The 12,639-nt window shown below is 39.3% G+C and overlaps 1 protein-coding gene across 4 annotated transcripts in view; it reads right to left on the reverse strand.

Annotated features, from left to right (window-relative positions):
* SCLT1 (sodium channel and clathrin linker 1) overlaps positions 1 to 12,639 on the reverse strand; it is a 37,855-nt gene that overhangs the window by 5,443 nt on the left and 19,773 nt on the right. For all 4 annotated transcript variants that reach the window (XM_064149989.1, XM_064149988.1, XM_064149990.1 and 1 more), the window contains exons 13-18: positions 11,792 to 11,890; positions 10,818 to 10,889; positions 9,361 to 9,435; positions 7,631 to 7,776; positions 6,598 to 6,790; positions 5,147 to 5,343 (exon numbers count right to left, since the gene is read on the reverse strand). In XM_064149989.1, the coding sequence (XP_064006059.1) occupies positions 5,147 to 5,343; positions 6,598 to 6,790; positions 7,631 to 7,776; positions 9,361 to 9,435; positions 10,818 to 10,889; positions 11,792 to 11,890 (782 nt within the window). The remainder of the gene's footprint in view (positions 1 to 5,146; positions 5,344 to 6,597; positions 6,791 to 7,630; positions 7,777 to 9,360; positions 9,436 to 10,817; positions 10,890 to 11,791; positions 11,891 to 12,639) is intronic.

Below are 12,639 nucleotides of genomic sequence, written 5' to 3' on the forward strand. Positions count from 1 at the left end.
AGTCATGCTGCCAAGGGCAATGTTTTTATTCAGAACTACGACCTATGTTGCAAGAGGCACTGACCTGCTGAGTTACCCTCAAGACTGGCTTTTGGCATAACTATGTTGAAGCAAAACCGGTTCCCTGCCCTGTCGCAAGGTGAAGGTGAGGTCTATTACCAAAAAATCCTTCTAAAATTGTACTGCATCTTAAGGTGCTAAAATGAAACAAAACTCTTCTTGTAAATGAAGTCTAGAATGTATTTTTTATGAAGCAAATGGTGATATTTAGTCTACAGGTATTCAATGCACTGCTTGCTCTTTCAGCACTGTGTTTTACTTCCAAGTTCACTTTTATAGGCAGTAGTTACATGTTTAACTTGAACTGAGACCCAAATGTCCAAGTCAGCACAGAATAATTTCAGTGAAACCTTAAAGGATCATTTTATTTATCACCTTTTTTATCTATAGGTTTTTCACTGACCTTCTAGTTTAGAAACATCATCACTCTGCTCTGTTGCAGGTTGCAAAGTTTACTTTATTTGGTTTTGAATTTAAAAAAATCACCCAACATTCACTCATATTGCTTCATTTCTTAAAACTATTCTTTTAATGCTTCCTTCATGCTGCTGCTGGGAAGTTTGAAAAGAAGCCAAAATGTTTCAGACACATTCACATGGAAAATGAAAGTAATGAGGATAGAAATGAAAAACAGCAACAGATCATGAATGGAAGTCAAAAGGAACAGGAAGCACCTACACTAACAAATGGGACACTGGCTCAAGACTTGAGAGCTGCACTAACAGCAAAATTCTGGTGGCATGCTCTAGAGAAATGCTTTTATGTAAACTGCCTCCCCAGCAGACAGGGATATGATTTTTGTTAGCAAGTTTATGACTGACTTAAAAATGCTCATTTATAAAGCCTGCACTGTGCTGTAATAGTAATAATTTTCATTAAAAAGTGGAATTCTGCCACATGTCCCCAACAAAATTGCTGCATTTGCTCACATTTTTACAAGAATCCAATGCATCAAACAGTAGCTCTGTGAAATGCCAAGGAATGCCTCAGACTGTCCTCAAAATACACAATATGCTGCTGAACTTGGAGAGCTCTCCATCTAAAACCAAAAAGTATGCACTGATATCTTCATGCAGGTTTGTATCTTCTAAGGAAGATATTGTTTTCCTTACAAGCTCACAGCCTAACTAGCACCCCCAAACCTATGATTCTGTTCTATGATACAGAGGAGGTCTGGGAGAACATCAGCCTTTCACTTGAACCCTGCTTATAAGGCTTGGTGATACCACTTCCTGCATTAGCCTCAAGAGGGCTTTCAAACAAAGCCTTTAACTCAATAGATGCTGTTTACATATCAGTCTCTAGAGGTCTTGCAGATACCTCCATGATAAATGCATTCACTGCAAAATTATTTTGCTTTTCAAATAATCATAACTTAATTGAGTTTGACACAAAGTAAGAAGTGATTTGCCATTCTGTACTTGCACTCAAAATACTCAAAATGTTATTATGATAAGATTAAAATGAGTATGGTAATTGTTAATTTGCTGCATAAGCAAGGACTGAACACTGAATACTACAGTGTGACTCAGGAGCTAATTTTCATACCAACTTCATTCTGCTCTGTATTAGGAAGAAATTCTTTACAGTGAGGGTGGTGAGACACTTGAACTGATTGCCCAGGGAGGTCACAGATGCCTCCTCCCTGGAGGTGTTCAAGGCAAGGCTGGATGAGGTCTTAAGCACCTTGGTCTAGTGGATGGTGTCCCTGCCGTTGGCAGGAGTTGGAACTACATGATCTTTAAGGTCTCTTCCAACCCAAATCATTCTCTGAATCTATGAATCTATATAGTTAAGTATCTAGCAATGCATATAACATGAAAAATAAGGTGATTTTCAAGTTTCTAGATAATACTTACAGGTTTTGTTATAGCCACTTGTCACTGTAATACCAGAGCATCATTGCACAGATTTCATTAAGAATTTCCTTTTCTTAAGAAGTCATTGAGAATTTCCTGTCACTTTAAATGACAACCTTCTAGCAGAGAATAAGCTTCTATTGCCAGCTTCCTCGTTAGGCAGAGCAAGTGTCTGACACAAACCCCTGCTTCTAGCTTATACAGTACAGGAAAGCATTACCTACAAAAACATCTTCAAAAGTAAGAGATTTAAACCAAAATAGGGACTGAAGGCAAAGCATCACATGGTCTTGATGGAGACTCACAATTTCTAATCCATGATGAAGGTGTTTTCTGTTCTGCTCACCAGGCAGTATTCTCTGATCCAGGACATTAAACACTTGCAGGAGTTTTCCAGATGATGCCACAGAGCCAGTCTCGCACATAAACAGTGACCGCTGCAAAATCTACCACCTACTTTTAATGCAGATTCACAAAGCAGACTTCCTCTCATGGTTGTGATCTTTTCTGTGTCAGCATTTTGCTGCAGATAAATAAGGTCTTTTGGTCTGCTACAGCAGCATTTTAAACTTAACATTAGTTCTTTAAATAGGAGGGCAGCTGTTTCACAGCTTTAATTCTTTAAGAAGTCTGATTTTTTCCCTTTTAACTGGAAGCTGCTGAACTATATTCAGGACCTACTTATCAACCTAGGTGCTCAACTGTGAGAGATTTTATAGTTTCATTTACAGAAAATAAGCTATAAATTTAAAAGCTAAAATTTACCTTAGCATGAAACTCTAAGAAGTATTTTTCTTCTCCAATTAATGCATTTCTCCATTACTGACAAGATGTCAAAAAACCTCCTAGTAAGACCCAGCTAATTACAGGCAGTGTACCACTAAGACTGATGGTGAATAAGCACGACTCCCAGTATCTTGCAGATGTGCTCAACACTTTGATGAGGCTTTTTCCTCTTTAAAGACCTGGTTATTCATCTTTGCAAAATGCAGCATATTCTAAGGCAAAATAAAGCCAGCCTCTATTTTGACTGATAAGGATTTAAACTGAATTAGTAATCACAGGTAACAATCCACTACTACAAAGTGTTCTTAGTGGTCTGAAAGGAGCACTTGAAAAAGTGGAAAGTAGTTCAGTGATGCCACTAGTGAAACAGAAAGGTCATCAATAAATGTTTGATCAATCTGTCTGAACAGACAATAGGTACAACCAGTCATGGCAGTGTCACTAAAGAGGAATGAGCTTAGTTTCTCAGGGGAGCACCACTACATACAAGACTACTGTTTGCGAAGCTCACTGGAGACCAAATTCGGATCCTTCTCTAGAGAAGATGGAGACCAGGTTGGTATAGCAACATTTTCAGGAAGTTGTTTTCCTTGCTTGTGTAGTGAACTTGTGTTCTAATTCCACTCACACTGCTGGCATTCTGACAACTAAGAAATGTCAACCTATGCTTAAAATTGTGACTCCGGAAATTGCATAGGGTACTGGAAATACTGCAAATCAAGCTGAGAATATGTAAACCATTATAATGATAACCCATCAGAAATCCAAAGATTACTCCAAAGGAAATAAAAGCTAAATTCACAGGTTTTCAATTTTAATAGGGCACAAGCTTTGCTTCCTTGTTAACATGACACTAAGTGATTTCTACAACCAATCTGAGTGAAGAACTATACCTGAGTGTATCCTACGCCTAAGCGACTGAAGGGTCATTTCAAATGTCTTGTATTAGCAGAGCTGCATACCTTGAACTTTTCCTGTAAATGCCCTTCAATGCATTCCTCAATGACTTATGTATGCAATTTTCTATTCTTCTCCAAGCATTTTAATTTTAAAGAAATTAGATTTCTGAAATCAGGCTTCCTGGCTGAGAAGTTATTCTGTACCAGCTTGTCAGTGTCAACCAGTTTGCAGAAGGACATCAACTTCTAATAAGTTCTACAAAAACAGCAGGCTAATTTAATCTCTAATTTATACTCTACTTCATCTGACAGTTTCCTAAACTCAACAATAAAATAAATCAGACATATCTCCTTGCCTCTGTTGAGAGAAAGCCTGTTCAGAACTCATCCTCCTCCAAGCACCAGCTAGCTGGCTAACCAGAGTGAGCTTGCAGCTAGACACAGCCTGCCTGTTACTTGCCAGCCAAACACAAGGTATGTGAGGGAGCTGAGGTGGAGGGAAGCAATACCAAAAAAAGGAAAGACACTACAAATCCACTGTGCACAGATCAATTCATTTGCATTCTAACACTCTGCCATGTGTGCATACTGAAAAGGAAACCCGGGATGAATGTAGATGCCATACCTGCTTATTTCATAAGCTGATCAGTGGGGATTCTTGGTGTTTCTAAATGGTTATGAACACCCAACTGGAAGCAAACCATCTACAGCAGTATGCATTTAAAACAAAGACTGAGTTTGTAAACTTGACTTCAGATGTAACTTGCAAATGGCTAATTTCTCACTGGGATACTTCTCACTCATTTCCAATAACACCACTGTCTTCTCTGAGCCAGCTGACATCTGTCTGTATATATGCTCATGGGCACCACAGGTGCTTGTATTTCTCAACATCTAGCAATGATATGCAACCTGTGGCTGTTGTGTCAGATGCCCTTGTTATTATGCCCTTTCAAAACTAAAAGTATCCTTACATTCTGTGCTGGGAATACAAGTATCAGCTGGTTACCTGGCAACCTGTATGAACGGAGAGAAAAGTAAAGTTTATATATTTTTGCTCAGGGCAATCATACAGCTTATTTGTATCCTCATTTATGACAACATCTGCTGAGAAGAAAACATTAGATGTGTATCCCAAAGGTTTTTTTCCAGCTTATTTGAGAAGTCTGGAGACTCCCTCCACAACTAATGTTATGGTGACTGTTCTGAATAGCTATAAATACAGAGCTTTTCACAATCTGAGGCCAAAATTCTCTAGACTGTGTGTTCTCTGTCTTGACAGAGAAAATTAAGGGTAAGATATTCCATTTACTTTTGTCATTACAAAATTCACACACACCAACGAGATGAGAATTTTTCACTTCAGTGTTAGCTTCACTGAGGGCACCCAAAGTTCTCTTCAGAATATTCTTTCTCCTTTTGCCAGAAGCAAATGTGTGGATGGTTTGCTCTTCGTAGCTTTCTACCATAGGTCTACTGCCATACAGCAAGCAGTAAGTAAAATAGTAACAGCTTCTAGAAGAGGAAGAAAACTGCACTTACTTTAGCTTACTGATCCTGGCTTCTGCAGTTTCAGTAAGACTTTTTGTTTCTTCTTTCCACCGATTTGTTGCTTTTTGCTGTGCTACTAACAGACGTCTGAGTTCAGCATTAGACTTCTGACTGGTGTCTTCCATTTCCTTAAGCTGAGCTTCATACCCACGTTCCTTCACAGCATGCTCGTGCTCCATTGTGCTTATCTAGCAAAAGTACAAATCAGATACAATCACATCTCCCACCTTTTCTTTTATTTTACTGTACTTGAGTTAAATTTATAAACATTTGTTGAAAGCATGTTAATTAAAGTTGTAATTATATGTTCAAAGAGATATATGTTCCCAAAGCCAATCTGAGCAAATAGTACAACTGACAACAAAGTGTAATGAGCTGTGGATGCTTATTTTGGTAAATAGTGTTAGATCCTTCTCCCTTGTGTTTTCTCAACACATTTTTTCTTTTTCATCTAGCTGAAATATGTTTGGAGTCTAACTGCATCTAAAATCCTTTGTACATCAGAGGAAAAAGAAAGCAACCCATAAATCTTACCTGTGACTATAATGGAAGCCTCTCTGATTTAAAATGAGACAGACTAATACATGGCATATGCTTTACAACTGCTACCTCTATGTTACAAGATTCTGATCATTTGTTTTCCAACTACGCTGGGCCAAAAGGTTCTGGAGTTGGAACAAGATTTCCTGTTTCACTTGACTGCTTCCTTTATCTTGTGCTGCAAAGTGGAAACTGCATTGGAGATGGTCCCCATTCATAGCTTGTAGAACTGCTCACTGAAGTCTGGTTCATTGCTCCAGATACTTAGATCCAATCTCAGTATCTTTACACTCTTGGAGTTAAAAGCAGAGGGGAAATTACTTTCTTTAGATGTTGAGAAAGAACATCAAGGTCAAAGCTTTTACTTCCTTCAGAAGCCAAAGGTACCATGAGGTCTTATGAATTTATTGTCCCACCTGTAGTCTGTTCAGGTGCTTTTAATACCACATGCTCAAGAAGAACCAACCAATTTTCAGCTAAGTATCTTGTTTGCAACACTTTGTATAGATAACTGCCCTGTTCAGAAAACACAGCACCAGTGTTTGACAACCACACTATGAAATGGCTTAGTAGTTATACACTGGTCTGACAACACAGTGGACAAACAAGTAGAAGAACACTCTAGACTGAAAATCATATGGAGATTCCAAATATATTACAGACAGTAGATAAATGTCAATCTGCAATAGGAACAAATTAAATCACTTCTAACTTGATTGAGTTAACCAACAGATTCTGAGGACACACAATGCTACAGCAAAGTTACTCCTAAATAGAAACCAGGAAGCATTTGCTAAAACTTTCATGCTTGATTTAAACTTTCAACGATTGTCTTGGAACTGCTGCTCTTGTTAAGCAAGTATAAGTTTTATGTTAATATAAAACTAACATCCAATCCATACCTGTATTTTAGCTTTTTGCTGAGCCTCTGTGGCCTGTTTTCTCAAGCCCTCCATTTCTTTCTGCAATTGTTCATTCTCTTGCTGAAGTTTTAGCCTTTGTTCACTGACAAAGGCACTCTTTTCTCTTTCTGAATCCAACATGCTTTGCAATTTACAAATAACTTCCTGGCAACGAGATTTCTCTTCCTCAGAGCTGAAACAGAAGAAAAGTCTTGTTGGAACTCAAGAGTTGAAAAACTACTGTGCTAGAGAAAAAATAAACCCAAACAATATTTGGGACAGGTCTTTGATCTGATCCAGGACAGCTGTTCTGTTTCTTCCTGAAAGTTTGTAATTGGCTCAGCACATTTAATGTGGTTGACAGCCAGAGTTTTGCGCAAGTCAGCAAAGAATTACTAAGATGATGGAATTCATAAAAATCAATCTAATAACAATGTAAAATAGAAGATTTTCATGTTTATAGCATTTCCAGATTCCCAACAGAGGATTGCTCTGGTGAAGCGAGAGGATTTATGATCATCAGAACACACAAATGGCTGAAGCCTCTAGAGAATCCTGCTCTTTTCATGCTGAAAACAACCACCTGGTCGAAAAAAATATGTGTTGTAGTGTACTTGTTACCATTGTGTACTACTACAACTGCAATAATATCTATGAGCTCTGAACACAGACTTGAAATTCAGTATGCTATGTAAACAGTGTTCTACATGTACTAGGAGACACCAGACTGTAGATTAATTATGAAGTTATAAACATTGCCTCTTCCAGGGTAACTTTTCAGCATGCCAAAACGCAGTGAAATTCCAAAAACTGTACTTGTAGCTTCATTTATTTTGTCAAATGACTGCTTGCAGTTCTTTTGTAAAGTAAAATCTTCCCTAGCATGTAATCCCCTTTAATTCTTTTATAGGGGTTCATAATTGCCCTTTCCCTGGAATTCCAATCCAAATCCTAACACCTTATTTCTAACTATTTCAATTGTAAATGATTTCCATAGTTTTCAATTCTCCTTGCTGTAACATCCATTACTTACTTCATTTCCAGCTGTTTCAGTTTATTTTGTGTTGTCTGTAGGCTGAGTTGAAGGTCACCTTTCACAGTTTCTGCAAGTAAGTACTTCTGATGCAGTTGCTCTAGTTTTCTGCTGTCAAATTCACGTCCTCTGTCTTCCCTGTAAATCTGATGAATATACTTGTAGGTAAGATCATCTTCACCTTGCTCTGGTGAGTGGCAGCGTAGTACTGACACTTACTTATGCTTTATTCCTCATTGCATCATTCCAGTGATTTAAAACAGGGCCAAATTTCTGCTCTGCTACTGTGGCAGTCATTTAGTTTCCTGTCTATTAAGCTTTCAGGTTATGTCAAAGATCTCTCCTTTTTACATTTTTCAATGAACCTTCTTTTTTCAAACTGTTGGAGCGAGTCCAGAGAAGCCACGAAGATGACTGGAGGGCTGGAGCACCACTGCTATGAGGACAGGCTGTAAGAGCTGTGGCTCTGCAGCCTGGAGAAGAGAAGGCTTCAAGGAGACCTTGTAGTAGCCTTCTAGTATCTGAAGGGGGCCTACAGGAAGGCTGGGGAGGGACTATTTACAAGGACTTGTAATGACAGGATGAGGGGTAATGGGTTTAAACTGGCAGAGGGGAGATTTAAACTCAATGTTAGGAAAGGGTTCTTTGCAGTGAGGGTGGTGAGACACTGGCACAGGTTGCCCAGGGAGGTTGTGGATGTTCCCTCACTGGAGGTGTTCAAGGGTAGACTGGATGAGGCCTTGAGCAACCTGTTCTAGTGGGAGGTGTCCCTGCTGATGGCTGGGGGTTGGAACTGGATGATCTTTGAGGTTACTTCCAACCTAAACCATTCTATGATTCTAGTATTACAGCTTCGTAACATTTCCAGGTGTTAAAAGAAACCCACCCAACAACCTTAAACTATGTAAATTTTGTAGAATCAACCAGACCTCCAAGATCATCCAGTCCAACCTATCTCCCAGCCCTATCCAGTCAACTAGACCATGGCACTAAGTGCCTCATCCAGGCTTTTCCTGAACACCTCCAGGGATGGCAACGCCACCACCTCCCTGGGCAGCCCATTCCAATGGCAAATCACTCTCTTTGGGAAGAGAAGATGTTCCTCCTAACATCCAGCCTATACTTCCCCTAGCACAACTTGAGACTGTGCCTTCTCATTCTGTTGTTGGTTGCCTGGGAGAAGAGACCAACCCCCACCTGGCTATAGCCTCCTTTCAGGTAGCTGCAGACAACAATGAGGTCCCCCCTGAGCCTCCTCTTCTCTAGGCTAAACAACCTCAGCTCCTTCAGCCTCTCCTCACAGGGCTGTGCTCCAGGCCTCTCACCAGTTCTGTTGCCCTTCTCTGGACATGTTCCAGTATCTCAACATCTCTCTTGAACTGAGGAGCCCAGAACCGGACTCAGTATTCAAGGTGTGGCCTGACCAGTGCTGAGCACAGGGGAAGAATAACCTCCATTTTCGTATTGGCCACACTGTTCCTGATACAGCTCAGGAAGCCTTTGGCTCTCTTGGCCACCTGGGCACACTGCTGGCTCATGTTCAGCATACTATCTACCAGTAACCCCAGGTCCCTTTCTTCCTGGCTGCTCTCCATCCATTCTGTCCCCAGCCTGTAGTAATGTAAAATTAAGAAAATCTACTCAAAAAAACTAAAAAGAAAATGTAGAGTAAAAACTGGGAAAAATCAATGTACTTCCAAAATGCAATCTTGAACATGAAATGGCTTTACCTTTTCAAGCTCTTCTTCCACTGCTCTCTTTTCTCTAATGGCTCGTTCAATTTGACTCTGTTTTTCTCCACACTCCTATTTTCAGAAGTAATTTAAAAATTAATAAAAATAACTCAAAATAAAAATTAAAACAAGTGCCAAAGCCAAAACCCAGGTGTTGCAAATGTAACTCGTGATGCTGGCACCTATGCATTTGGTTCTATTTACATGCTCACTGTTTTCTCCACATGATCAGTCCCATTTACTATACAGACTGAGAACCATAAAATGAAACCTTTACATCAACTGAACCCATAAACAGGGACATACACTCCCATCTCTTTTGGTCTCCCACCTCATTTGTTACAAGTTCCTGGTTCATTCAAGAATATGATGATTATGATTGTTCTAGTTTGAAGCTAGCTAGAATGTTTTGGTGAGAAGGATTAGATCACAGGTTGTGAAAGAGAAAACAATGGTGATGTCTACTTCACTCATAGGCTTGCTGACAAGTGTAAGAGCAAGAATCCAAACATAGATAAGGGAGTCGCTCTCTGCCTGAGCCCTGGGCTGCATTTTTTCTCTCTAACCTCACTCTCCATCTCTCTGATTAATCCACTTGCTTCCTGGCCCCCCTGGCTGACCTCAATTCTTCCTTGGGGCACAAGGCAACATCTAGAGTAAGGTTGAAGGGTGGGAGAAAGCGGAGGAGCAGTTTGGAGCCCCTCCTGGGGACTCAGGTTTCTGGGAGGGGAGTTGTGTTTCTGTATTACCTTTTACCTTGTACATTTCTGTCTATAACTGTATATACTGTAAATATCTGCTTGTATATTGAGCTAAGCTGTAAATATAAGCTTCATTCAAATTTCCAGAGCCAGCTGAGTCTAGTCTGGGTGATTTCCAAAGTGTGCGGGGGGTGGGTAACACCCAAACCACTACAGTGATGTCTGCACTTCTTCCTACCATACTTTATCAACTTGCATTGCTCCATATCCAGCTACGTACATTATTTTCTAGAGCACAGAATCTCACTGTCAAAACATTTATGAACTATGATAAGAATGAATGTAACACAAGGAATAAACTTACACAAAGAAATGGGTGGGTTGGCAGAATTGTGTTGTTTCATACAGAACCAAGCAAGTTCTCAGTGAAAACAAAGTCTAACTGTACACACCTAAGGCAAATCTTTACACTGAAAATGAATTTTCAAAGCAAAACTCCTTGATATCTAAATATGAATCCCTGCAGTGGGACTTAAGACACTGTACACAGTCTCTTTTGTCAAGTAAGATGAAAGTCACTGTACATTGCATTAATGCTGGAGATATGCTATATGTAAACAGAGTCCTGGGCAACTGCCCAGTGATCATATTTTAGTTAACTTTTACCTGAATTTAGTATTTTACTTGACCAACAAAAACTAGAAGTATCAAATGTTTTGCTATCAAATCCACTTTCATCAGTCAAAAACATACCATCTGAAGAGCTGAAACTTCTTCTGTTAGCCGAGAAATCTGAATGTTGTATTGCTTCTTTGCAGAGTCTACCTGTGATCAGAAACAAAGACAAACTAAAAAGAAACCCAATGAACTGTTTTCCCACCCTGCTTCTTTCTAAAATATATAGAGTCTGTGATGTATATTCATAAATATGAAAATAGCTGGGGCTGCAATAACTGACAAGTCCTACTGCAGTAATGCATGAAGATGTTTATCAATCCATACTAATTTGACAAGGCCTGACAAAAAGAACAGTAAAGCTCTCAGGAAACCTGCTGTCTGTTAGGTGCAAGCTATTTGCTATTTGTGTAACAGGTATTTTTGGATCACAGAACAAAAGCTGTATTTTTTAGTACCTGGAGAAGCATGACAACTCACAGTTTAATTTTTTTAAAGTCATTTCTCTACCAAATTCTGGTTTGTGATACTGGATTGTTACCTGTACTTGGTAGAAGAGGCTTACTTGCCCAAAGAGGGGAATATTTTTAAGTCCTGCAATGCCAAAGACTGGTCAGAATAGCTTTCAACAGGTCCCTGTAATCTAAATACACACCATAAGCTTTCAACAAGAACTTCCAAGGTAAGGCCATGTATCATAACTCAAATACCTTGATACCAATACAACTCAGTCTCTTGATGTGCTGCTTGAACAGACTCTCTGAAAACGAAGTGCCACTCTTTATGTCTCCACAGTGCAGCTTTCTGTATAGCTATGTCTGCACAGGTATCAATGCTTTTGGCTCTTGAGAGTCAAGAATATGGTTTTGTTCAGAAGAATATATGTCTGAATATCAAACCTGAAGAGTTCAGTACTGTCAGCAGACTGCCTTGCTACCTTTATTATCAAAACACTTAAAAGAACACTGCTCATGATCACTGCACCAGCAATCACTTTTCACACAGAGGAAAACAAAAACATCTTCTCATTCTTTCTGAATATCAGAACTTACTGCCTTTCTAATTCCTGCAGCAGTATCTTCCACAAGTTGAGACATTTCATCTTTCATTTTTTTTACTTCCTCTTCCTTTTGTTTCTCCCTAAAGAGTGCCTAGAAAAAAAAAAACCAACTTGAAATACTACTGATAATGTTCCAGTGGTGATGATAGCTAGCACTGAGAAAAGAAATTATACATAGTCACTGTGCAAAAAACCTTTTTTTTCCTTTTCACTTTGAAGTAGCTGACACCAAGACCCAAAAGAAAACAAGAACAGTGAGAACATTTTGCACTAAATATACATCAAAAAGAATGGTGAGAATTACATAAAAAGGTGCAGCAAGGAACCCTTCCTCTGGAGAGTGGAAGAACGCTGCTGATATTAAACAGGAGGAGATGCTTACTCTGGAGACATTACAGAGCACACAGTTCTTGATGGGCAATATGAAAAAAAATAGGTAGCACAGGGAACATAAAGGGAGAAAGACATAAACCCATCCCTAATGGTTAGTACAAATTCAGCCTATAGAAGGTTGCTCACTTGAGGCAGTAACGTGCTGCTTGAGTGGCTGTACTCTTACTGCTCCCATTCAATTCAATTTTCTATTTGATTTTTAAACCACTCTTTTAAAAATCTTCTGATGTCTTTTTGCAAGCTTAGCTTTGTGTGCTTTATAGTGTTAGCAGGAGCAGCATTGCTGTGATAGCCTCACTCCCACCTATGACATCATCCTGCAACAGTTACAACACATTAGTATAGAAAGATTTAAGGTCTTCCTTCACGTCTAGTTTTCTATGTTGACTCCTCCTGCACTTTCCTAATCTCTCAAGTTTTGCCTGAAATAGACTGATCAAATCTGCA

This window comes from Pogoniulus pusillus, chromosome 10, assembly GCF_015220805.1.
Source record: "Pogoniulus pusillus isolate bPogPus1 chromosome 10, bPogPus1.pri, whole genome shotgun sequence".
NCBI lineage: Eukaryota > Metazoa > Chordata > Aves > Piciformes > Lybiidae > Pogoniulus > Pogoniulus pusillus.